Source organism: Penicillium odoratum, assembly GCF_028828045.1.
Source record: "Penicillium odoratum strain IBT 22623 chromosome Unknown utg000001l_segment0_segment0, whole genome shotgun sequence".
In the NCBI taxonomy this organism is placed as follows: domain Eukaryota; kingdom Fungi; phylum Ascomycota; class Eurotiomycetes; order Eurotiales; family Aspergillaceae; genus Penicillium; species Penicillium odoratum.
This window is the reverse complement of record NW_026643143.1, coordinates 134,302-156,085: the sequence shown is the minus strand read 5'-3', so window position 1 is coordinate 156,085 and position 21,784 is coordinate 134,302. Positions and strand designations below refer to the sequence as shown.

Genomic DNA, 21,784 nt, shown 5'->3' with positions numbered 1-21,784 from the left:
TATCGGTGATTGATCTGATTAACCGCCTTATCTGATCCTACTCCGCGGCTTCATCCTTACAACCTTGGAACCGCCCACACTATGCAAATCAAGCCTCTTAGCTCCTTGGCCCGTGGCCAGCCGGGTGTTCTGCACCATATTGTGAGTCACCACTGTCTACAAAATGCACTTGACATACTAATATTTGGCCATGTGCAGACCCCCCGTCTTGTCGCCTTCGAACACACCCGTGGTTCCCCCCGCAAACCACATACCCTTGTTTTTGTCGGTGGATTGGGCGATGGCCTTGGCACCGTGGAATATCTTGCTGATCTGGCATCGGCACTGGAGGGAACTGAATGGACAATTTTCAACCTCGCCCTGAGCTGTTCCTACGGAGGCTGGGGCATGGGCCGACTAGGCCAAGATATCGACGAGATTGCGCAATGTGTGAAATATATTCGGGGATACAAGGAACCACACTACGGGACTGGAAAAGTGGTTGTTATGGGTTCTTCCACGGGCTGCCAAGATGTAATGCACTACATTAATTGCCCGAACCCCCGACCGGCACATCCCATCCTCGACCGCGATTGGAAGCCTATCATTCGTGGCCCCATCGATGGAGCTATTATGCAATCCCCTGTATCCGATCGTGAAGGCATTCTTCAGGTTTTGGAGGACGGGACCGAGCGAAACAGCCCTGCAGAGATGCGTGAGATTTACAACAAGGCGGTCGAAGAAGCACGAAACAAGACATACGAGGACGGTGATTCCGTGGATACTCTTGTTCCATTGTCAGTGACTGGCAGAATTGGATATGGCAACTCAACACCGGTGAGCAGCCGCCGATTTTTGAGCTTGACCAGCCCCGACAGTCCAGAGAAGCCAGATGAAGATGATCTGTTCAGTTCAGACCTGAGCGACGAACGGCTTGCGGAGACCTTTGGAATGGTTGGTGCCAGAGCACTTCTCAATCAGAAGCTCTTAGTATTATATTCGGGCCGAGACCAGTCCGTTCCTCCATGGGTCAACAAGGGTGCACTTCTCCAGCGGTGGGAGAAAGCTATCAATGCCGGTGACCAGGAGTTTTGGGATTCGCGCAGTTTGGTTATTCCAAATGCCTCCCATCAGTTAAGTGACCCGGACCAAGCAGAACCAAGGCGCATTTTAGTGCAGAGGGTAACCGGGTTTTTGAATGATATCCAAAGAGGTTGATTCATAAAAGCAATCTATACTCCAATAGCAAGTTAGTATTTCCTATTGGATCCATATCATATGGTCCTGCTTAAGTAGCTTTGACTCCAACCTCGCAAGAATAGTCTTATGAAATCAGTCTGGTTTCAACCCTATTACAAGCGCATCCGACCACAAATCATTTGAATCATTCAAAGCTACGATTTAGAATTGACTATAGTATGTTTCTGAGTTCCTATAGTCATACCGTAGAGCTATCGGATACATGGAATGGATATGGCGGCAGCCTACTGGACTAGTCAGGTATATAGTGGAGAGAGGAGATCTCTGGACAAACATTGAGAAGAAGACACTCACATTGCCTAGGTTGTTTTGTTCAAATGATATCATCCAAAGGGAGGCCCGCGAGAAATCGTTCCCTTGCTAACAATTTGGGTGCAATTACACAGGACTGGCGGCATCATGGCGAGGGAATTTGATTGTTGATGTCACCATTTTATCAACTTTTTCCTGCCTTGTTGTTTCGTAATTTGCAGCGAGCTTCATAGGATTCATTTGCTATTCGACTAAACAAGTATGGGACTCCTTGTTGAAGACGACTCCGGTGCCAGAGAGATAATCGAGATCGTGAAAGACGGAACTCGCGATGGATCGGCTTATAGGGTCTACTAGCTGGAGGCAAACGAAGCAAGAACCAAGGAAGTCCAAGGGAACGAAATGATGTATATGGTGGGTCAGAACTTGAAGGAAGTTTGATACCTGTGTGTCACAACATATCGGCTATGTAAGGCTTGGTCGTGCTATAATCAACTTCAACTTGCCTTGGCCACCTTGCAATCTGGGAAAAGGTGAATTGTAACCAGCAGAGAGGTGCTGAGCTCATGCAGTCTATGTCCCCACAAGAGATCATGGACTTGGGACGCATGTGGGAAACTCTGTGCTCCTGAGTTAGGTGTATGCATAAACCGAAAGCGTGGTAGAGTGGTCAGCATTCGCATCGCATTTCGTCGTGGTCTGGCTTCTTGGATTCTCGAAAGTAGACGCGTTCTCTTTCGTCAGTGACAGGCCAACTTCAACCTTGCAGTGGAGCTTAAGCCCTCTCATCTTCGACTTGGTCGCAATTCTCAATCTCTCGGCTCTGGTTCCGGAGCTCCTCATGGTTTCTCTGGATTCCCCGGTGGCAGTCTTTGCTATCCTTCATGATCCTGGGTAAGAGAGTGGATCGCATTGCCCAGAAGACTTTGAGCTAAGTACCATGATAAGGTAAACTAGATCAGAAGAAAAGGCGAGCATTCGGTGAAAATTGTAAATGTTGATGCTGGGAAAGAATGAAGACAATACTTCTCTGGTGGTAATCCAGCCTGTGCCCTCGGTGGGTGTATGAGCTTCACCATTTCTCGATCTTTCCCCTATGATCTGGCCTGCGTCGATCGATACTCGAGGCTGGAAATCTCAACTGAGAAGCTGGCTTGGGTTTCTTGGGTGTTTGTGGGAGGGGGCTCGGGCCCTCCCGCGGGTGGATCCGCCATCGGTCCGGAGTTAGCTCCCAGATATTCTGATTGAGCTCGAGTAATCCATTCTCCGAGGCTGGGTCTCTCCTCCCGGGCCTTTCGCCTTCCGAGCCAATAGTCTCTGCTATTGCTAGTGAGAGTTTTTTTTCTCTGAGTCCTTCGGGGCCTTTTAGCACATTCATGGACTACTACACTTCATTCGTGGAGCAAAAAATGGCCCTCATTTCCGACGGCCAGCTTTTCGCACTTTTTACTGCAAATGCCAATTTAGTATTTGCATACTTGCTCTCAGCTCCAGACTCTGGCAGCGAAGCCGGGACACAATTCAGTGGAAGTTACGGAGCAATTCTACCTCAAGCACGTGGACGATAAGGGAGATCACTTGATGGTGGACGATGAGTTGAATATTACTGGAATCATAGATTGGCAAATGACTCGAGTCGTCCCAGTTGATGAAGCATTTGGGCCGTCTTTGGCGACAGCACAAATGGCCAGCATTTATAATGGCATGTCGTCCTTGACTGTTCATGATCTGACATCAGCTCGTTTCCTGAAAGCTAAGGGGGCAGCTGGTATGGATGATATCACGAAAGAAAGATTATGAAGATTGTTCTTTGGTTTTGACGTGGATATCCCTTGGGAAGAAACACGGCTACTAGTCCGGGGCATCTAAGCTGCATTTGGCGTCGAAAAGGACACAGAATGGAGAACTTGGAAGATGGAAATGCTGGGAAAACACAAACAAGATGAACGGCTTAAGCACATTCTGGAAGAATTTGGAGCAGGCCCGTGACATAATCCCATCATGCTTGTTGTCATCGAGAATGGGTGTTGATTTTGTATGACCATCCATGTTTGATCAATACCGACTGTCCCCTCTCAGCCCTTAGCATCAATTTTAGACAATTGAGTAACTGCATTGGTGAGCTGGGCGATAAGAAAATGACCCCCTTGGAGATGTGGTTTCGCGAGCGATTGCACATGCTCTTAGCAAGGCAGATACAGCGTAGGTAAGCTATGAAAATCTGGGATTAGCGGCAGAATCGAAAAACGTTTTAGAAGCTCTCCGCCCCCATGGTTCTCTTAGACTTGGTCGCCGGCGGTGGACTGATAGATGACGAGGACTTCGCGAAAGCGGCTACCGCGCGTCGCGCGCTCACAGAGAATGACCCGAACAAAGCTGAATATGATAAGTTTGAGGATATGACCAAGATTATCTGTGAGATTAATGTAGGAAACTATCACCCTCTTGCAGGGAGAGTGGGAAGGGAGGGAATGTTTACGAGGTTATACCTCGCTAACCGACTGATATAGGAGATATGCTTTCTATGTAGATGATGACCAATCATCTGTAAAACCCCCGACCCTTCTTTCAAGTGCATTGCAAAGGGCGAATATCGCGGGGCCCGGTTGTGGGAATAGTGTTAAAGTATCGCTAGGATGGGGTATAGAATGTGAAAAATTCTCTAGCGTGCAAGTTCATTCCACATTAGCGCCATGAACATGTCGCCGGTTGGTATGAAAATCCCGGAGCAGACATACGCGCCAGCCTAGAAACCTCTTTCTAGATATGCTCTCTGATGATATTCTGATGATGCTATGTACCCTCCTCCATTTCCATTTGCCAGTCATCCGTGCCACGGAAGATCTCATCCACCAGTCAGTGAGGCAGCCCCGCTATAGCGAGGACCTAGCTCGCTTCCTGATCCACCAGTGATGCTACTGCGGCGGCGCATTTCTGAATGAGCAGATGCGGTAGTGTGGGTCAAGCAGATAAATCTTGATTGAGCAATAATTCCCGGGAAGAGTTGGATCCAGCAGTTGGAAAAGTGACCTGTATTCCCATCATGGAATTAGAGATAGATCAGACAATTACTCAATTTCACCCCGGTTTCCACCCTTTCTTTCATTCATGATAAGGCACTAAGGATCAATCGCGGTGCATCTATCATGGCAACCCTCTGGCCTACGTCGCTGTGGTCATGGGAGTGGTGGTGTTCTCTTGCTGGTATCGCCCAGTTTGCATAGTCAGACAGCCACCGAGCCGCCCCCGCTTCAACATATGCATCGTATCAAATTTAGGCTATCGCTTAGGATTAGGCTACCACTCAGGCGCACTCTCACCGCTAGGTGGGGGGCGCTAATACGAGGCACAAATAGCGCGTTGGAAAAAGGGTCTACCCCGACCCATGACGATGGGCTGGCTACCCCGAATTTACTCACTTCTTGATACAGATAGCATCTCCGGTAGATTTTGCTTCAGGTACTTGTAGTTTTAATATTTATCAATCATAGAATATGTGCTCCGGTTATCTCCGGGCTCACCCTTAAACAGTGAAAGTACCCTGCAGGCGAATATCCCGACTTGAGCTACCAACATACACCTTGAATGTACCGCTAGGCACGAGCCATGCCTGTGTCGCAACATCCCAGTAACTCAGATCACGTCTGGTAAGCTCAAAGGAAGCCAAAGTCGATTGCTTAGCTGCGAGCTTCAGCTTCTGGAACCCGCGCAACTGCTTCGGTGGGGTCCAAGGAGCAGAATCCGGAAGACCAATGTAAAGCTGCGCAACCTCGGAGCCAGTGACTGAACCACTGTTCCGAATGAGTGCCGTGACAGTGCCAACTGGTTCAAAAAGCTCAGCCGAACCACCTGGAACGACGGGTCCGTTTGATGGTCCAGAAGTGGCAAAGACATGGATACCGATGGCGCTATAAGCGAAGGTCGTATACGAAAGTCCATAGCCGAACTCGTAGCGAGGGACGAGACCGCTCTCGTCGAAGTGGCGGTAGTCAATGAAAAGACCTTCGGTGAAATTATCAACCTCGGCATTTGTCCAGCCGGTGCCGTAGTCGCTGCGCTGCTTGGCGATCGTGTAGGGCAATTTTCCACTGGGAGAAACGGAACCGTACATCACGTCGACCAAAGCATTTCCACTTTCCTGACCAGGAATTCCGGCCCAAACGATTGCCTTGACGTTCGGCTGGGCGAGAATTGTTTCAAGAATCACGGGTCCAACGCTGTGCACAACAACAATAACATTCTTGTTCACGGCGGCGACGGCCTCGACGAGTGCGTTGCCATTGTGCCAGGGGTCAAGGTTGTTTCTGTCGCCTGCATTGCCTTCCACAGTGATGTATCTGGAAAATCACAATATTAGCATGCTACACCTGGTTCATATTAGAGGTCTTGTTTACCCTTCGCCAGAGTCGGAGTTGATGAAAACCACTGCGGTCTCGGCTGCCGCTGCAGCTTTGGCTGCCGCAGTAGTGTCATCGGTGGTGCTTTGAATGACCTTGGTGGCGGTCTTCTCGGATTGTGCCAGAATTGCATCGAGGGGACCGACGAGATACTGTTTGGCAAGTTAGCTTTGGTGTTTACGCGCAAAATCGATCATCATTTACAGGGAACTGAGCGGTACCACTACCCCAACCCATGGCCAACGTGCCATTGTCGCAACTGCGGTCACTGCACGCATTGGGTCCCTCTGGATTGACGATGGCATCCGAGCCAATAATAGCCAGGCTCTTCAGTCTGGTAATGGGCAAGACCTTGTCATGATTCCTCAACAGAATTATCGAATCACGGGCCACAACGCGGGCAACAGAGCCGTGGTCATCAGTCACATCCACGCTGGCATTGACACCATTCCAAGAGCTGAAGGCTACCTCAGGGTAGTCTTCATCTTGACCAACGAGATACCAGGCCGCCAGAATTCGAGTGACCATATTGTCCAGACGCGCCTGAGACACCGAGCCAGCGGCAACAGCTTTCTGCAGATTCGCTCCCCAGAAGATGCTACCGGGTGGGGAATTGAAGTCACTTCCAGGCATGGTCATGTCAAGTCCAGCCAAAGCGCTGTTAACAGTAGTATGCTGTGCGTTCCAGTCACTCATGACATAGCCCCGGAAACCGAGCTCGTCCTTCATAAGCTTGTTCAAAATGGCATCACTCTCGCAGGCCCATGTTCCGTTGACTTGATTGTACGAGCACATGACAGAAGCGACATTTGCTTTCACGGCGTTCATGAATGGCCATACATACAGCTCATGCGCCGCACGATCGCCAATGTTAGAGCTGATAGTATCTCGGTTGTGTTCTTGCTCGTTTCCAAGCCAGTGCTGTTAATCTGATTAGAAAGTTTCAACACGTACTAGATGGTGTCACATACTTTGGCGCACGCTTGAACGCCAGAGGTCTGCATGCCTTGAATCGTCTCCTCCATCGCAACACCACTCAGATAAGGGTCAACAGAGAAGCCCTCCCAGATTCTGCCTCCATCAGGGTTCTTTCCGAGGGGTCCTGCCACTGGTCCCAGTTGTACATTGACACCTAGCCCCTTGGCTTCGGCTCCCATTGCAGCGCCGCGGGCGTACATCAGACTGCGATCCCATGTTGCACCGGCATTAATACCAGCTGGGAAAGCCGTGACGGGGCTCACGTCTCGAATACCAAGTGGTGAATCCTGCAAACACAAGGATGGGTAGCCAATTGACTCGGCAGAGTATGTGTTGCCGACACAGGGTCCACCTTCCCAAGTCACACCAGTCACGATACCGATCTTTTCAGTCTGATTGAGCCTGTATAATGCTCTCTGGGCTTTCGAATAAGCTGCATCCCACCCAGCACTCCCCAAGCTATAAGCTTGGACGGCCGTGGTGGTTGCCAAAACAGAGAAAAAAAGGTGCATTGGAAAGGAGCTGGAAGCTCTGATGTATCGAGACCTTGAATCGAATACGGGACCCCTGTCCCCTTTTTATAGTCTCTCTTTCACGAAGGAACCGAGACAAATTTGCTTTGTCTCGAGGCCCCTCATATTAGCCCCAGTATCCGCTCGGACTTCTAGGTAAATGCAAAACCCCATGACCCGAGATTGGCGAGGGCCCCTGTGCTCGGCAGAAGGCGCCAAATGGTACCCAGGGCCCTTTCTACAAAATTCAGGGTGACATAACTGTGAAAGTAGTGCCGAGCCAAGCATGCGACACGGCAATTAAAACATAAGCTAGTAACATGGATGCAATCGAGCCGTGCCGCTGTGTACCAATGGTTGGACGGCGGAGTTTCGAAGGTGCTACATTGTGGGGAAAAGTCGGAGCAAAACTTTCGGACTCGGATTTCAGGCCATAATTTCCCCACATAATCGCTACCAATACTCTATAATTCCCTTGAAGTGCTCAAACGACCACGTTAAACTTACCGGCTCGCCTATTCATGTTCCGTAATTAGCCACAGTGGCCCCCCTAGCAAACCTATCATTGTTTGTGTCCCGCAAATCACTGTCCTCCACGGAGATTTGCCCCGGAGAACCTCGTCCTGGAAGAAGGCAATCAAGATGCTACAATCTTGGCCCGATGGTGGGTCAACGAAGTAACCCTAAGTCCCACAGTGTCAAGGCGTGCGACAGTATCCATTTTTGAGAGACGACCATCACTGATTGTGAGAATGACTAAATAACGCCTTTGTGTCTAGTATACACAGCACACGCGGCGCTTATCTGACTAATCTGACCCGTCTTCCGCGTTAGAGCCGACTTTCCTGATGGCATTAAACGCATGGGCCCCGGCAATGTGGGCTTTTCAAATGAGCGGTCTAGAACAGAACACTGCCTGGCGGAGAACGCGGAAGTGGTCGATACAGCGCCTGGAGCATTTCCTGGCGCGCGCATCCTTGCCGCATCGGGGAACGCAGATCGAGACGTGCATCTCGGTGTTTGGTGTTGGCTGCGCCGTGCTCTTGTCGATACGCCGCCGGGAGAAGGAGAAAAGAAAAGGGGTTGTCGATTCTCGACTACAAACAATTTACATCTCACCTTGCAAGCCACATGGTTGCATCGCGTCGGCACTACTCCGGACAGCTGCCTATTTTGTTCAAGGTGCTATCCTCACTTATTTGTTAACAAAAGTCTCTAAAGCAAAACTAACTTTCCACCATGGAGGACCAAGCATCGGCCTAATAGACGAGAACCGGCAGCCGGCCTCTGGCTGTCATTAGGGCGTTGGAATACTGTACGTCGACATCTTAGCAAGACGGCGTTGCGCTTGACAAGAAGGCCCCTCTCCCGCTCCAAGTTCTTGCACGGCACATAAGTTTATGCATCAGCGGAGTGAGGCCTGTCCATTGTAAAATCTACGACCGCGTAGACTTCATCACCTAGTCCAAATCGCGCGAGTCAGGTTCCAAAGTTTGGAGCCTGGATCCGTGGTGACAGATGGGAACTGGTACGAGGTGCAATATGGAAGTTGGAGCTATTGACCATTTCCATACTTTGTGGTCTTCCGCTCGATTCATGTTATGCGCACGGTGTCTGAAACTTACTCTAATAGTCCTATAGCGTACCCATACCGCAATACCCAAGCGGTGTGGGTACGCCATAGGACTATTAGTCTGATTTCTAGCTTGTTGTATAGGATTCTTAAATTAAAATTTGCGGAGTACGTGGACGTCATCTTGGGGGGATTTAAAGTCGGTTCGTTTGGACGGCCTTAATGCTTTATTTATTACGGAAGTTGGAACTAATAACCTTCTTATCTCAGCTAGAACGCCAAGCCTTATATCTCCGGTGAGCCCTATCTCCTTCTTTCGATGTAACGTTGTAGAGAGAGGGGGTAGATGGGCTATACCCGCTAATTTCTAAAAAGTCGTATTTCTAATTTTCAACGGTCACTAAGGTATCTATATAGTGGTGAATACAGTACACCTAGTAAACTCGGCGTGATATGTTCATTCGAATGTTATCTATATAAAGGATATCTCGCATAATCTCTCATTATATATTATATTTATTTGTTTGATCGAGTTCCATTATCTAGAATTAAACCTAGTCTGAATTACTGTAGTTCCTAAATAATGATCAATTCCTATAGAAGATTCCTTTCCTCCATTATTATCGGGCTGGTTATCCGACATCTGAGCGTATATGGTCATACTATCCTAATTAGAGAACGATATCTTAGAAGCCCACGTATAGACTATCTATGGGAAGAAGCTAATAAAGCAGAATAATATCAGAGGCGCAGGATATATATATACTTTTAGCTACCCCGGAAGCGGGTATTAAAGCAGGAATAACCCCCTCACTTGAAGGTCTGATCGTTAATCAGCCCATACTATGGGTTATATTGGATAATTTGTCTGATAGAGAAGAGTAAGAATGAAGGAGAAGATCTAGTAATTGAAAAAGTCTACACCCATTATCAGCTACCTGTTTCGTCTACATCAGAGATTACCAGGGCCGAACGCTCGACGATGCTTGTCCGTAAGTCACTCGATATCGGGGTAGGTGCCCGGGAGTAGGCTTCTTCAGGACTCAATTTGGGTCCAAAGTTTGGCCCTAATACCCGACCCAATTGGGTACTGGGCCGGGTTGGGTCCGGATATCCAGACTTGGGTAATGAAGAAGACTACTCGGGAGCTTTGCAACCTCTGAATTGCCCTAGTGTAAATTAGGGTTTAATACCCCTGTTATACCGTGCATCTCCCATTAAATACCTTCCCGGTGACTCGAGACCTGCTAAATCTGCGGAGAATTATCGGAAATGCGGACTCAAGCGTGTCCACATTCCTGGCGGGCCCGTTTCTTCCGCCGTATCGCTGAACCGTAATACGAACTGGTTGTTGAATTCGAATTATTATTATTATTATTATTATTATTATTTTTCTGATTTTTATTGTTATTGTTATTGTTATTGTTATTAATGAAGTTTATTATCTATAATGAGCCCGGGGGCTATGAAAGACATACGATTCGTGAGCAAAAGCTCCCACACCCCCCCCCCCCCCCCGAAAATTTGATCTGGGAGGTTCGTGCAACGAGATAGGCATCAGACTATCCAGAAACTAAAGCTGACCAGGGACATGAATATGGAGTCATAACTAAGCCCATCTCTTGAGATCGATGTAATTTTCTTCGATCAAAACCGGGCATATTTATCCATATTTCCCCCACGACAACAGCATTGCAAAGTCAATGCATATTTATTATATTGGGTCGGACGATTCATTGGCCTTTGCCACCATCGCTGTGAACGTCATCAGAAGCTACCATCGGACATTTCAAACTCGGTCTGGAGGATTCTCAATATTTCTCCGCATCTGAGGTGTCATTCTCTTGAGGGGCGTCGATCTCAGATTAATTCCGGCGCCTCTCAGATTAAAGCGGGGAGTTTAGAATCGAAACCTGCTATGAACCCAAAAAAGGACAGGAAATATAAGTGCATGTCATCCACCCCATTTGAAGGCAATGTGAGAAAAAACCGACACATGCTTCTTCTCAATTCGCTTTAGAACATACACTAGCGATGCGGGTTTTTACCACACTCTCTCTTGGTCTGGCGGCTTTCGCCCATGCAAGCTCAGCTCTGGCACATTCATTCACGTACAATACAACCAGTTTCCTCCTCAATGGCGAACCTTTTCAAATTATCGGTGGCCAAATGGATCCCCAGCGTGTTCCATGGCAATATTGGAAGCAACGTCTTGCAATGGCATGTGCAATGGGCCTGAACACCATATTTGGCTACGTTTACTGGAACAATATCGAGGATCAACCGGGCGTATACCATACCAACGGAAACAACGATATCTATGCCTATGCGCAGGAGGCACATGAAGCCGGCTTGCAGGTTGTGCTCCGTGTTGGGCCTTATATTTGCGGCGAGCACGAGTGGGGAGGCTTCCCAGCCTGGCTAAACAACATTGACAACATGACGGTGCGCTCTAAAAACCCACAATTCTTGGATCGGACCCAGTCCTGGCTCAACTGGTTGGCCGACTGGCTGCGCCCCATGATGATTAGCAATGGCGGCCCCATCATCATGGTGCAGATTGAGAACGAATACGGATTCTATAGCGACGATCACTCATATACAGATGCTCTTGCAGCACAGTTCAAGGCCAGCTTTGCTGGTAGTGGTGTTGTCGTTTATACGAATGACGGAAGTTCACAGAGCTCCTTACAGGCCGGTTCAATCCCTGGTGTTCTTGCGGAGATCGATGGAACAACTCCATTACCCAGTTTCCAAAGCCGATCTTCTTATCTTAACGTCAGCAGCCAGGGTCCCAACTTGGATGGCGAGTACTATATTACCTGGATTGATAAGTGGGACCCATACGCAGCGCATGAATCAGACGTCAACAATACCCAAGCTATTGAGAATGCCCAATCAATACTCAAGAGCACTGTGACTAGTGGTGATTCTTTTAGTATCTATATGTTCAATGGGGGTACAAACTTCGGGTTTCAAAGTGGCTCGGATTTTGGCAATGGAACTGAACCTGTTACTACCAGTTACGACTATGGCGCTCCTCTCGACGAATCAGGCCGACCCAATGATATCTACTATGCCCTTCGTCAGACGCTTGGCCCTTTCTCACGCCATTTGCCTGATGCTCCACACATTGAGCCAATGATCTCAATTCCACAGATTGATGTCGAGCCGTCTTTCTACCTATTTGATGGACTCCCTACTCCCCAACATATGAATTCACCAACAAACATGGAGGCACTTGGTCAATGGTATGGATTCACGTTGTACCGGACCAATGTAAACGAGTCCTATAGTGGATTGCTTCAACCAGGTGTCGCGGCTAAGGACCGAATTATCGTCTACGTCAATGGTGTGCGGCAAGGCGTGTTTGACAGTCGGTACCCTAACAACGCACAACAAAATTTATCTGTCACCTTAAATTCTGGCGATGTCTTGGATGTCCTAAACGAGAACATGGGCCGTGTGAATTTTGGCTCGGACATTCCATATCAAACAAAGGGCATCTTCGGTGATGTGACTGTGGGAGGTAATACCTTGACTGGCTGGGATGTATACACGCTTCCCTTGGATAGGGGAATGGCCGAACCATCTCGCGCTAGTACACCGACCAACATCTCGTCCTCATCGAGCCCCATATTCTACACTGGAACTTTTGACCTCCACACCATCAGCGATACCTGGCTGGAACTTCCAGGATGGACCAAGGGTGTGATCTGGGTCAATGGCAACAATCTGGGTCGTTACTGGACGATTGGGCCACAGCAATCTTATTATCTGCCAGGTGTCTGGATGCAAGAGAGAGATAACGTCATTCAGATTCTCAATTTGGAACCGACCGGACAGGAGGGTACCGTCAGTGGTGTAACTTGGCGCTCTTGGTTCAACAACCCTGATCCTGATGCTCCTCCGGGGGAGTAGCATGCTACTTACGTCACAAATGTGTGATATGTACCATACGTCGTGATAGCAGAGGCCGGAAAGAATTGGAGTTGTGGAACTAGTCTTTTCTATGCCCATAGTCTTTATCTGTGCCTTTTGGCCCACCCACACCGCATTTTCCAAAAACATAAGGTTTGCCATTCTTCTCAAGACACCCATTACTACTCTTTCTGAAGCGATATCTCCCATTCACATGTCTAAAGCCACTAAATATGCTGAGGATCGCATGATTGAGGCTTGCGAAGCCCCCCGATGCAAATAAAACCGAATATCTGTAAATTTGCGCGTCAATTTCGCGTTCTCCGGCAAATCCTCTATATCAAGTGCAAAACCGTCACCAGCCTAGTACTACTAGGAAGCCGGTTAATAAGGACTTAGAACCTACCAGTAGGAAGCTCTGATATGCTGGCTAGGTCGACTGCGTGATTGTAATATGTCAGCGCCTTCAGGACTACTAGAGGCTTAGGCGAATCGGGCGCTAGCAAGCGCTGGTAAGCCTGATCAGAAGGTCAGCAGGATGTGGGCGAATCACTTACGCAACGTCTTCCAAAAGCTCTAAAACTAGGCCCTGTGAAGCAGTGAACGAAGGAATCGAAGCATATCCAAGCAGGAGATACAGGCCTACTAGCTCACTGGTATGATCTTCTTAGGTAATCTCTTGAGAAGTATCCCCGCGCGGCTAGTATACAACTTTGATGAGCGTGGTTTTTGCCCTCGTGAGGGTAAATCACGTAATGTGATTAGATCAGATTTATTACCCTAAGCTTGCTGAGACAGAGCGAGGTAAAAATATTACTGCTGTTGAATGTATCACTGGCGTTGGCTAGCCTATGGTCGCGCTGTTTCTCTTTGAAAGCGGCGGGTTTTTTTATAGAGAGCTGGTTTCACGGTAGTAAGATCTTACTACACAATACGATAGTGGAAACCTCACTATCTGGCTGGATCAGCGATGAATTAGCCCTTATGTGGCTAGATTCTTTTATCGAAATTACTATATATTGTACGAAGAAGGACGAAAAGCGCTATCTTGTGTTCGATGGCCCTAGCTCGCATCTTACCCTAGAGGAGAACGATATAGCTACCGAAAGGGTCAAATCTCAGGGTCCGCCCATACTGCGCAATGACCACCACCTAAAGGATCATGTCTCGGTCCCCTGACCTTAATTTTGTCAAGCCTTGGCCAGTCGGGGCACACCCGAAATATAAACCGTTCAATGATCAATCCGACCCTAAATGCTTCGTCCTGCCAAAGGGCCATGTTAAAGAGGAGGGACGGGAGCAAACGTTAATTCACTCCGTTGTGGACCGTGACACATCAATCCCTTTACGAGATGGGCTTCACGTATACGCCGATATCTACCGACCAGTCTCTTCAGATAAGATCAGAGTACCCGTGGTGACCTGCTGGAGTCCTTATAGGAAGTCTAGCATTAACCTCGATGGCATTTGGCATCGCTCTGAAGTCCCTAGAGACTGGACCTCCGGATATAAAACGTTTGAAGCTTAGATCCTGTGTATTAGTGTAGACGGGGGTATGTGATCGTGAATGTCGGGTCCCTCACGATATTCGTGGGGACCTGTCAGAAGGCTGGATTAGGATATTTGAACCGGAAATCAACTACTCGGGGACCAAAATCCCGACCCGGTTCAGGCCTGTCTCTGCACTGCTGTATGCTGGCACACTGAATCACGTCTTATGCCAGCCTTTAGCCGCCACTCGATTGACCGGCAGCGTCTGGTTCTCGGTGCCTGCCAACGTCGAAGTGCGCGACGTGATGAAGAGCAAAAGTGGGTCCGCGCTTTCTAGCAATAGAGGAGCATATGTGTAAGTCAGAATCTGTGTGCCTGTGGTGTTGACACTCCAGGTATGGTTCCACATCTCACGTGCCCCTAGCTGTCCTGATGCGAATTGCTGGTCGAATTGGGCCCCTTTCGCCGTTAGAAATCTTCTGGAGTTTTGATTGAGAAGATGCATTATTCACCTGCATTGTTGATGAGACATCCACCCTGCCGTACTTCGATTGTACCTCGAGAAACGCGCGATTGATTAAATCATCGTACTCAATATCCACCTGGATGGGAAAGAACTGGCTATTTGAATCGGGGAAGTCCTCCTGAGCGGTATCAATAGCACCTTGCGCCTTATCCAGCGACCGGGCCCCCAGAAGAATGATGTAGGATTGATCAGAGGCAGCTAGTGCTTTGACGATTTCGAAGCCGATGCCCGTGTTGGCACTGGTAATGAAGACGATTTTGGCCATGGGGATGATGTCGAAGGTAGATAACACAGATCAAAGCCCTCCATTGGAAGGAAAAAAAGCGGGATGAGTTCTAAAAGAGGGTGGTGATGCTATGAAGCGAATCCCAGTCGGGATGGGCTTGACGGGGTAAAGAGAAGACGGATTTACTATCTTAACCCCGGTGGTTATTTGTACTCTGCCCTTGTTATCGGAGTCTTGGTCTCCATTGAAGCCCGAGCGTCTGCAAAGTTTCAACATGTATTCAGCCATGCAGTATGTGTCAGACTTTTGAGGTTGAAGATGTGAGTAGCCTACTGGATGCGCTGAAGAAATTCGGCAGGATGTTGGTATCTCAAATAAACTGCCTGAAATATGTCTTTCTTTAAATCTTCATTTTACCTTACATCTGCCGCTTTGAAACTAAATCGCTCGTCATCTTTGCATTTACTCCTACATCGGCAGCTTTGGTTGCATGCCTTCCGAATACTGCGCAGCATTTTACCGTCAGGAAGAATTAATAGCACCATGTTTTAGATATACCGGGCGAATGGACAACCGTCGTCTTTGAAGGTCGTCAGCTGCGCCTTTCCGAAAGTGAGAAAGGCCTTGCACAGCCACTGCACTTCGACAAGTTGATCCAGAGCGGAGAAGTCCCCACCATTAGCAAGTTCATCGAAGCAAAGTGCCGAGCAAATTCGACGAGATGGATCCGGAGTGAATTCATGGGGAAGAACTCTGAAAGGAAGGTGAGCAACGTCAGAAGCGCAGGGGGCGGGATCACAGAGCGCTCTGGTATCTGCTTGCGAAGCGAGGATCAGATAGGCGGACTGCGGAAGACATGGCGGAATGAAACTCCCGGGAGTACAGCAATCTCGGTGAAGCAAGGAACTGAATGTGGTGCAGATGTGTAGCCAAACCCGGGATGTTAAAGATTCATGACTTGGCGAGAAGACAGAAGGAGACACAACAGGCGCAATGATCGTGGGGTTGTGTACTGAAGGTCTCTGGATGGTCCATTTTCTGCCATACTTCACCGCGGTTTGTTCTGTTTGCATCATGTTGTGATGCTGTTGAGTGCTCTGGAAGTATCTTGTATTTGTTTAAAAAGAAAAAGAAAAAGGCAAATAAAGAGAAAAATGCCAAGATCCAATTGTAACGTAGTGGAACATTTCGGGACCTTAAATGGGGCAACTCTCCTCAACCTGTACTTAACGGAAGTATGGAGAACTCGGCGGAGTGCAAATGATCCCTAAGTGCAGGTTTTACCGATGCGAACACGGCAAAGTGGAATTCTCCATATATTGGGGGGGAAAAGGAGGGGGAAAATATTAGAAAGAGATTGACAAGAGAAAAAGAGAAAAAGGTATAAAGTTGTCTTCATTTCCTTTTGTGAAATCAATTTCTTCAATTCAATCAAATATCCCTTTCCCTATCCACCATATTGTGCCCCTCCGATCCACTCCATCTTATCGCAGATCATCCGTCATCCAGCCAACGGATCGCTCTCTCCCTTGGGAATCTCTACCTTTTTTTTGGTGCTTTCTTTTCTCAAAGCTCAAGCTCCAGTCTTTATCTCATACACACAATGACGCAACCATCTACTATTACCTCGCGTTTCCTCACACAACCTGACCAACTAGGCGTGGTTGCGGTCGGATTCAATGGCGGCCAGGTAAGCAAGATCCAGCCCAGAAGATGAGAAAGAAAAGCGAGCGCGTCAGAGACAAATACTAATCCGCATGTTTGCAATAGATGAAAAAGGGTGTTGAGGCCGCTCCAATGGCCTTGATCGAAGCTGGACTCCTCACCCAGCTCCGCGAGGACCTCGAATATACCATTCACCACGATAACATCGTCCACTACTACGAAAAAGACATCCCAGCAGAAGACCCTGATCACCGGAACATGAAGAAGCCCCGAGCCGTCAGCGCCGTCACTGAGCGTCTGAGCACTCAAGTCTACAACTACGCTAAGGATGGCAAGTTCGTGCTCACCTTGGGCGGCGACCACTCCATTGCGATTGGCACCATCTCCGGCACTTCGAAGGCTATTCGGGAGCGACTGGGTCGTGAAATTGGCGTGATCTGGGTCGATGCCCATGCCGACATCAACATTCCCGAAATGAGCCCCAGCGGCAACATTCACGGCATGCCCATGGCGTTCTTGACCCGACTGGCTCGGGAGGACAGACGCGACATTTTTGGCTGGTTGCAGGATGAGCATATTGTGAGCACCCGCAAGTTGGTTTATATTGGCTTGCGTGATGTGGACCGTGGGGAGAAAAAGCTCCTTCGGGAACACGGGATCAAGGCTTTCAGTATGCACGATATTGATCGGTAAGTTTCTTCCCTGACAGTCGTTTCCACCTGGCTTTATCTCTTAGCTAACCGTTTACCCTTTGCGATGTAGTCATGGAATTGGCCGGGTTGTTGAGATGGCACTGGCTCATATTGGCAACGATACCCCCATCCATCTGTCCTTTGACGTTGATGCATTGGATCCCCAGTGGGCGCCTAGCACCGGCACCCCTGTTCGTGGTGGTCTAACTTTGCGTGAAGGTGACTTCATTTGCGAAGCTGTACACGAGACTGGCAATCTTATAGCCATGGATCTGGTCGAGGTGAACCCCAGTCTGGAGTCAGTTGGAGCGGCGGAGACTATCCGCGCGGGATGCTCGCTGGTCCGGAGTGCTTTGGGCGATACACTACTATGATTTGATTTACCTGTCCGCCTTTATTAGAAGCTTATGAGATTTAGAAGATGAGAAACTAGAGTGAAGAATTATGATATTATGATTTTTCCTGTTTCCAGTAATCCTCATGCTTGAGAAGACTAGTGAAGTCCAACATCTTGCCAACTAACAGGCAACCCAGCTAACGTGGACAATCTTCGCGTTTGCCCTTCACGATCCAGCATGTTGGCGGCCCTAGTCAGCCATCTCTGGCTTCATGTTTAGGTCTCTGACCAGAACGCTGTTGGTTACTACTACCCACATTGGACGCTAGATCTGGGGCTTCGTTGCGACTTCTCCAAACCTCCATGATGTCAGTGGAAAGTTGCACCTGCAACGTGTATGAGATATACAGCGAGGTCACCGGCGGACAGGCGACATATACACTCTGCAGGTGCGAGCGACCTTCCCTGCTTGAAGACTGACATATTTTCTACAAGTATGCCAAGGACAACTCCCTGAAAAAGTCGCGACTTGAAACCTTTGGCAAACTTGACAACGGCCCTAGAGAGTAGCTTGCTCCGAATCAACGATCATGGGTGCGTACTCGCCAGTCTCCTCATCTTCGTCATTGTCGTCCATGTCTATTTCGACCTCTTCGCCGTCTTCCAGTTGAATCATGCCACGCTTGACAAGAGTCTCGTGTGTCAGCTCCCAGTCATACTCCTCCTTCACCCAATTCTCCAGCCTTGCAAGTTCTTTCTTGACCAAGGATCCCTTGCCTTCTTCGACAGCTTGATATACTGACCGGCGAAATTTCTTCAGCAGATCGCGAAGGAACGCACCGCCATCATCTCCATCCATTTCAAACAACCCACCTTCAACGTCGTCGCATCGTTTCAGTTGCCTGAGCAGCAAGGCCACAAACTCACTCATGAACCCTTCTTGATCTACAATAGCCCTGAAAGATGTCAAGACAAGCTCGAGTAATCGCTTCCACTGCTGCAGGCAAGAGTAGTTCATCATGGTCAACACCATCATGAAAGTGAATTGCAACTCTCCCAGAATTTGCGCCTCTCCCAGCTGCCCATTGAATACCATTTCACCGGTAGCCGGATTCTTATAGCTGGAGAATCGATCCATCAAATCCCCCAATGCCCAAGAACGATCCTGAGCCGCCTCGGTCCTTTCGCGGCCAATGGCACCTTCACGCCACGTATGCTTCAGGTCAATGGGAAGAAACCCAAACTCCCGTTCTTGTTCACCAGTGGTCTGTGGAACACCATCCTCTCCCACCTTCCGCGGTTCAAGTCCAGGAATGTGATCAGCATCGCGGTTTGCCGTACTGGCAGAGGTGACCATCCATCGCGGATGCGCATCAACGTCGTAATTCGGGTTTCCAATCATGCGCGTCAGAATACCCGGAGAGATCCGATCGGTAAGACGTCGCCAATCTTTGCGGCCGCTTTCCTCACTTTCCTCGTCATCCTCCAGCTTTGCTGCTTCTCCGTCTTTTGTTCCTTCGGCGTTGGTGACCATGGACTTGGACACGCGACTTCGGTACCGGAATAGGCCCCCACTCTGCCATACCGCGCCTAGATTAGCTTTGTGGCGCATGGCTTCTTGACAATGGGTGCCGTTGTCGCCTTTTAATGAAATGAGGGATTCGGTGTCAGCACTCCATTTCCAGATGTAGATCTCCGGCCCGTTGTTCTGTGTTGATTTTTTCGTATGCGGTACGAGTGCAGAGTCAATTTTTTCGTATCCAACTGCGGTGACGTCGCCAATGTAGAACCATGCTCCAGAGCGGAGGGATAGACTCTCTGTTGTGCCGGTGTATAGGAAGTGCCATCCACCGGGAAGGTCTCTGATTCCGTGGAAATTGGCAGTAGAGGTAAAGGTTATGAGATCGATGCCGACAAGAGTCTTCGGAGGGAGGTCTGGGAGGAGGATGGTCGGGGATGGTTGAATTGGTAAGGACATCCTGAATATGAAATGTTGATGGGCGTTTGAATTTTTATCAACTGCTCTCACAGTGGATGATTACGAACAACGTTGGAAGATAAATGAAGTGAGATCGGCAGAATGAGGGAGATGAGAAGAGACGAGAGGAATCAGTGCGTAGGGGAGGGGAGGGGAGTATCTGCTCCGCGATAAGGCCCAACGATAAGTTCCTCTCGTGAGATCAGCCTCTATGAGAATATTTCCATATGGAGAAAGAAAAAAAAGACTGGGATTTGAACTGCAGCTCATGTAAAGATGAACACAAGTGCAATATGGATATATAGTTATGTGAGGTCAACGTCATCCAGAGTCCAGACCGCCTTCGGGGAGCATCTTCCGAAGACTCCGTACAGCTTCCTCCAGAAAAAGTAGTATGATACCTAACCAAAATCATTCCAGCATGTCCTTAGTAGTTCCCTTCGTTGTCTGACAGATAACCTTTAGATCCGCAAGCTCACTGAAACTAGGCTCCACACCCGCACCCACGCTTGCCCTGGAGTTGAATCCGTCACGCCACGGTCCTCGGTTGGGCCGTAACTATATACTACATTCAGTTCCTTATATCTCACCAGACCACCATCACCAAGAAAACCTCACCGCCACTCATTTAACTTGTTCAACCATCGGCTAAGGCAATCGCATCTCCCTTCACAGTTGCGCAATCGGAGTACAAGATCCCGCCCCTGCACTTGTGACTTGGCTAGCACTTCCCCCATATTATCACGCCTCCTGCTCCTGTTCCTCTTCGGTTATTTTCCTCGCTCCTTCTCCTCGTTCGGCTCCAATTCCATCGCTCCCGGTTCCATCCGTGGCATTGGCCGAGCAGGGACGTGCACTTTCATTTCGACGGACTTGATGTAGGGAAACTACGTTGATTTGCTCAACTTGGTACGTTTTGGCGTTTATTCCACAAAATCGCCCGCCTATCCCCCACGTGAGCTTCTGCGATATGTAAACTTCTTTCTTACAAAGACAAGGCAGTCAAGGTGACTGCTGCAGATGGTTGTTGAGTGTTTTTCTTCTCGCGAGTATCGGAGACTTCGCTACCAGCACTCGATCAAAGGGAATCCGGCGGGGTTCATGGTGCCGTGATGAGCAGGCGAGTCGACGAATGAGCTGAATGACTCTATTGCAGTATACATTCCTGAAGGCTGTTAGTGGTCTCTGCAACAAATGGACGCTGTGCGTCGATCGTACAGGGTTTCTTGGCTCGGCCAACGGTGCGGGATATCCTGGATTCCTTGCCTTTCATCACATCTCAGCCGCCCAGCCTCGTCTCGATGGCATTTAGCTCCGCTGCGTCCACCGTCGCCATATTTTCCGTGCCCATCCGGGGTATCTTAACTTCATCTAGTTCCAGATCTACAGCTGCCCCCGCGCGACTCGCATCCTCGTAGCCGCATCCATCGTTGAATGTCACCATATCCGAGATGGATGTCAGGTTACCCGCGAAAGCAAGGCACGGAGCACATCCTTTAACAAAAGGTCCCAATCTAGGTGCCCTCTTTATCCGCGAGGTCCAAGGATAAATTCCCAGCTTGATCAAGTGCTTCAAAAATCAGACCCGTAGCTTCCTCGAGAGCGTCGGGACTAGAAAGTATGGTGTAGTCGTCATAGTTGGTGTACTCTGATGTGGCGTTTGACGTTTAAGGAGTCTTATCCCTCTTTTTGCTAGTTCTATTTGCTGTTCTCGAAGGATTCTCGTCTTCCGGGCATGGGAAGTTTTTCCGATGACGTTCTGGAAAAGGGCAGTTTGATGGATAATGATTGCCTTGTTTACTGTGAAAATGACACCAGATGATGTTCCGATCGGCGTCAGTCGATTGGCTAGATTGGGGAGTTGATCTATCGGCTGACGTAGTCGAACCTGAGGGTTTATTTTCTCCTTCGATTTTCCTTTGTTGGCTTCGAGTTGCTGTTTGTTGTGTCGAAGGACTGGTTCGAACGAGCCGTGTTGGACTGGGCTATGGAGCGAC

At 48.9% G+C, this 21,784-nt stretch overlaps 9 protein-coding genes across 9 annotated transcripts; 5 read left to right on the top strand and 4 right to left on the bottom strand.

Moving 5' to 3' along the window:
• Window positions 1–81: 81 nt before the first annotated feature.
• Window positions 82–1,197, top strand: N7520_000054 (uncharacterized protein; the record flags this gene model as incomplete). Its single annotated transcript, XM_057133989.1, has 2 exons — window positions 82–141; window positions 199–1,197. The coding sequence occupies 2 exons, from the start codon at window positions 82–84 to the stop codon at window positions 1,195–1,197; spliced, it is 1,059 nt and encodes a 352-aa protein (XP_056999925.1).
• A 1,703-nt stretch (window positions 1,198–2,900) lies between these two features.
• Window positions 2,901–3,291, top strand: N7520_000053 (uncharacterized protein; the record flags this gene model as incomplete). The annotated part of the gene is made up of 2 exons (XM_057133988.1): window positions 2,901–2,957; window positions 2,980–3,291. 2 exons carry the CDS (start codon window positions 2,901–2,903, stop codon window positions 3,289–3,291), a joined length of 369 nt encoding a protein of 122 aa, XP_056999924.1.
• Window positions 3,292–3,761: 470 nt separating this feature from the next.
• Window positions 3,762–3,996, top strand: N7520_000052 (exo-1-3-beta-D-glucanase; the record flags this gene model as incomplete). Its single annotated transcript, XM_057133987.1, has 2 exons — window positions 3,762–3,917; window positions 3,943–3,996. The coding sequence occupies 2 exons, from the start codon at window positions 3,762–3,764 to the stop codon at window positions 3,994–3,996; spliced, it is 210 nt and encodes a 69-aa protein (XP_056999923.1).
• Window positions 3,997–5,014: 1,018 nt separating this feature from the next.
• Window positions 5,015–7,378, bottom strand: N7520_000051 (beta-glucosidase; the record flags this gene model as incomplete). The annotated part of the gene is made up of 4 exons (XM_057133986.1): window positions 5,015–5,828; window positions 5,886–6,040; window positions 6,093–6,809; window positions 6,860–7,378. 4 exons carry the CDS (start codon window positions 7,376–7,378, stop codon window positions 5,015–5,017), a joined length of 2,205 nt encoding a protein of 734 aa, XP_056999922.1.
• A 3,607-nt stretch (window positions 7,379–10,985) lies between these two features.
• Window positions 10,986–12,872, top strand: N7520_000050 (uncharacterized protein; the record flags this gene model as incomplete). The annotated part of the gene is made up of 1 exon (XM_057133985.1): window positions 10,986–12,872. One exon carries the CDS (start codon window positions 10,986–10,988, stop codon window positions 12,870–12,872), a length of 1,887 nt encoding a protein of 628 aa, XP_056999921.1.
• A 1,708-nt stretch (window positions 12,873–14,580) lies between these two features.
• N7520_000049 (uncharacterized protein) lies at window positions 14,581–15,154 on the bottom strand (the record flags this gene model as incomplete). The annotated part of the gene is made up of 2 exons (XM_057133984.1): window positions 14,581–14,805; window positions 14,876–15,154. The coding sequence occupies 2 exons, from the start codon at window positions 15,152–15,154 to the stop codon at window positions 14,581–14,583; spliced, it is 504 nt and encodes a 167-aa protein (XP_056999920.1).
• A 509-nt stretch (window positions 15,155–15,663) lies between these two features.
• Window positions 15,664–16,191, bottom strand: N7520_000048 (uncharacterized protein; the record flags this gene model as incomplete). The annotated part of the gene is made up of 1 exon (XM_057133983.1): window positions 15,664–16,191. The coding sequence occupies one exon, from the start codon at window positions 16,189–16,191 to the stop codon at window positions 15,664–15,666; it is 528 nt and encodes a 175-aa protein (XP_056999919.1).
• A 527-nt stretch (window positions 16,192–16,718) lies between these two features.
• N7520_000047 (arginase) lies at window positions 16,719–17,846 on the top strand (the record flags this gene model as incomplete). The annotated part of the gene is made up of 3 exons (XM_057133982.1): window positions 16,719–16,805; window positions 16,886–17,469; window positions 17,543–17,846. The coding sequence occupies 3 exons, from the start codon at window positions 16,719–16,721 to the stop codon at window positions 17,844–17,846; spliced, it is 975 nt and encodes a 324-aa protein (XP_056999918.1).
• A 522-nt stretch (window positions 17,847–18,368) lies between these two features.
• N7520_000046 (AAR2 splicing factor family protein) lies at window positions 18,369–19,787 on the bottom strand (the record flags this gene model as incomplete). Its single annotated transcript, XM_057133981.1, has 1 exon — window positions 18,369–19,787. The coding sequence occupies one exon, from the start codon at window positions 19,785–19,787 to the stop codon at window positions 18,369–18,371; it is 1,419 nt and encodes a 472-aa protein (XP_056999917.1).
• Window positions 19,788–21,784: the final 1,997 nt, after the last annotated feature.